At 51.1% G+C, this 3,121-nt stretch overlaps 2 protein-coding genes across 3 annotated transcripts in view; both read right to left on the bottom strand.

The window, feature by feature from the left end:
• Positions 1-3,121, bottom strand: part of Chtop (chromatin target of PRMT1) — a 20,731-nt gene that overhangs the window by 10,738 nt on the left and 6,872 nt on the right. The window lies entirely within an intron of this gene.
• The window catches only part of S100a1 (S100 calcium binding protein A1), a 10,581-nt gene continuing 9,309 nt past the window's right edge, over positions 1,850-3,121 (bottom strand). For both annotated transcript variants that reach the window (XM_013015208.1, XM_013015209.1), the window contains exon 3: positions 1,850-2,191. In XM_013015208.1, coding sequence (XP_012870662.1) covers positions 2,048-2,191 — 144 coding nt within the window. In that variant the 3' untranslated portion in view covers positions 1,850-2,047. The remainder of the gene's footprint in view (positions 2,192-3,121) is intronic.

The following is a 3,121-nucleotide window of genomic DNA, read 5'->3' as shown; positions in this document are numbered from 1 at the left end:
CCCCGGCTCCGTCGGGGTCCCGACGGCCTCGGCCGCCCCGCCAGGCCTCGCCCCTCCTCCTCACCGAAGGAAACGGACGCCAGCGCTGCTCCCGGGGCTGCCACCACGGCTGCGGCAGGCGGGCCGCGGACCGGCCGAACCTGAGCGAACGCGGCTTGGGGTCACGAGGCTGGGCGGTGAAAGGCGCAAGAAGTCGATTTCGAGGTTCGTTCGTTGTGGGCTGGGTCCCTAGACGGCCGAATCGCCCGTTTTGTCCCGGCCTGCCCTTTCCTTGACTTCGCCTGCCGCCACCGCCGCCAACTCCTGCTCGGTATCCAAAACAAAATGGCCGCCACGCCCAGTGCGAAGTGGGACCGGCTAAAATGGCGTCGACGCCTTTACGTCAGGCGTCGGGTGCGCGCGCAAGTAGGGGCGGTCCGGATGCGTGCTACGCCTGCGCGGCGAGAGGAGGTGGAGTCTTCCGCGTTTGCCCTCTGCTCCGCCCAAGAGGGGCGTGGGCGCTCCCGTCTGGGACTGTGGTGGCTTTAACTTTCTGGCCGGGCTGCACTGCCTGCTACTTGCACGGGAACTGGGAAATCCGGACTGCCGAAGACAGCTTCCGTTTAGAATGAAAGCAGTGTTCATATAACCTCGTCCCCTAACCCCCAAGATCAAAAAATGTGCGGGATTGCCTGGGTCTCTTCCCGATTCCCGGACCTGGGTGATTTCTTCTGGGGCTGTCATCTCTGTTTGACCTGCTGAGTTGTGAGTGGCATAAATGCCCTGACCAAGGCCCAGGAGGCTAGTTTGGGTGCACACCTCTAGCCGATCCTCCACCAGCCACCCCTGCCATCCTTACATTCCTCTTAACTTCATAGGTACCTCACCTTGACTTGATACCCTTAGGGAGAACCTTCATGTCTTTCCATGGTCCCCCTTCCATATATTAATTCCCTACCCACCTGCCGTTCCTGTGGATTTTGATGCATATCTAAAAAGATTTTTCTCCCCCTCCCCTTTCTCTTTTCTAGATAGGCTCTGACTATGTAGCCTAGGCTGGCTTTAAACTTGTGATTTTCCTGCTTCAGTCTCCAGAGTGTTAGAATTACAAGTGGGTCTCACATGTCTGGCTAACAAGGGATTTTTCTTATGGCAGGTTATATAATAAGGTACACAGAGCCAGGTGCTAGTGGCTCATGTTTGTAATCCTTGCTACTCAGGAAGCTGTGATTTGAGGATCACCGTTTGAGGATAACGGTGGCAGGAAAGTCTTTGAGATTCATCTTCAATTAACCAGCAAAAAGCTGGAAGAGGAGCTGTGGTTCAACTGTTAAGAGTTCCAGCCTTGAGCAAAAAAGCTAAGGGACAGCCTCTCGCCCTGAATTCAACCCCCAGTATTAGCACAAAGAAAAACAAAGTGCCCAGATGTTTGCTGGATGAATACATCGTTGACCCTTATTCTGCCCAATAGGCACTTCAGCATTTTTTCATTTTCTTCTGGCATTTATGCATATATGACCTGGGGGTGGGGTGGAGGGATGTTTTTAGTGATCCTGCACCCTTGCAGGACTTGACCCAGGTAAGTGTAAGGATTGAATTTATTTGTTCACTACTGTGTCCCCAGTTGCTGTGTAATATGTAGCACATGGGAGGGCCTTAGTAATGGTTGAAAGTTGAAAAAGAAGTTGTTCTGTTTTTATAGTTGAAATTGATACCTCTTATACTTCCAGGTGGAACCTTGGACCCTACGTTTCTAGGCATTGAACATTCCTCAAATAGGAGATACACATGAACTTGCTTCAAAATAAGGGGAGCTAGACGTGAGCAACCCCCACTTCTACCCACTTTCAGACACCAGAGGAGACAGACATTGATGGCAGGTGAGAGAGAAGCCTTTAATGAAATGAATTGCAGGCCTAGACTGCTACTCTTGCGCCCTTGTGTGTGGCGAGCAGGATGGGCAAGGATAGGAGTGTGAGGAGACATAGGCAGAGTGAGGGAAAAGCTGGGTAAGAAGGCAGAACTTCCAGGATGGTGGGGAAGGGCGCTGCCCACTAGGGCTGTGAGCTCAGCTGTTCTCCCAGAAGAAGTTGTTACAAGCCACGGTGAGAGCAGCAACCAGCACCACATACTCCTGGAAGTCTACCTCCCCATCTCCATTCTCATCTAGTTCCTTCATCACCTTGTCCACAGCATCAGCATCCTTCTGCACCTGAGGAGGGAGGGGTGAGAGAAGGAGGTGAGTCAGGTGGGTGAGAAAAGTTGAAGTGGAGATAAACAGGAAGAACAGAATCTAACTATTGGGAGCTTTCTGCAGCCCTCCTCCAAACTGGTGGGTTCCTGTTGCCTACAGAATCAACTCCTAAACCTGGCCTGAGTTAATAACAGTTACTGTATGTTTGTCTACCATGTGACACTCACTAACAGCCTTAGAGTCATTGTTTAATATAATTTTCTTTTTTGGTCGGCCATGGGACTTGAACTCTGAGACTGGGCGCTGTCTCTCAGCTCTTCAGCTCAAGGCTAGTGCTCTACCACTTGAGCTACAGCCCCACTTCCTGTTTTCTGGTGGTTAATTGGAGATAAGAGTCTCACAGACTTTCTGCCCAGGCTGGCTTTGAATGACAATCTCGGAGCTCAGCCTCTTGAGTAGCTAGGATTATAGGCATGAGACACCGGTGCATGGTTAGTATAATTTTTGTGTGTGCCAGTTCTAGAGCTTGAACTAAAGGAATGTATGCTAACCCTGAGATTTTTGCTCAAAACTAACACTACCACTTGAGCCACAGCTCTACTCGGCTTTTGGTGGCCAATTGGAGATAAGTGACTCACATACTTTCCTGCCCAGGCTGGCTTTAAACCTCAAACTCAGATCCCAGGTTCCTAAGCTCGGATTACAGTGTAAAGCTCTAGGGTTTGTTTAGTTTAAGTCTAATGAAAATAATATATAGCGAGCCGGGCGGTGGTGGCTCACGCCTGTAATCCTAGCTACTCAGGAGGCTGAGATCTGAGGATCGCGGTTCAAAGCCAGCCCGGGCAGGAGAGACCATGAGACTCCTATCTCCAATAAACCACCAGAAAACCAGAAGTGGCGCTGTAGCTCAAGTGGTAGAGCGCTCGCCTTGAGCTGAAGAGCTGAGGG

This window comes from Dipodomys ordii, unplaced genomic scaffold, assembly GCF_000151885.1.
Source record: "Dipodomys ordii isolate 6190 unplaced genomic scaffold, Dord_2.0 Scaffold26, whole genome shotgun sequence".
In the NCBI taxonomy this organism is placed as follows: domain Eukaryota; kingdom Metazoa; phylum Chordata; class Mammalia; order Rodentia; family Heteromyidae; genus Dipodomys; species Dipodomys ordii.
Note: the sequence above shows the minus strand (reverse complement) of the source record. Positions and strands in the feature narration are given on the sequence as shown.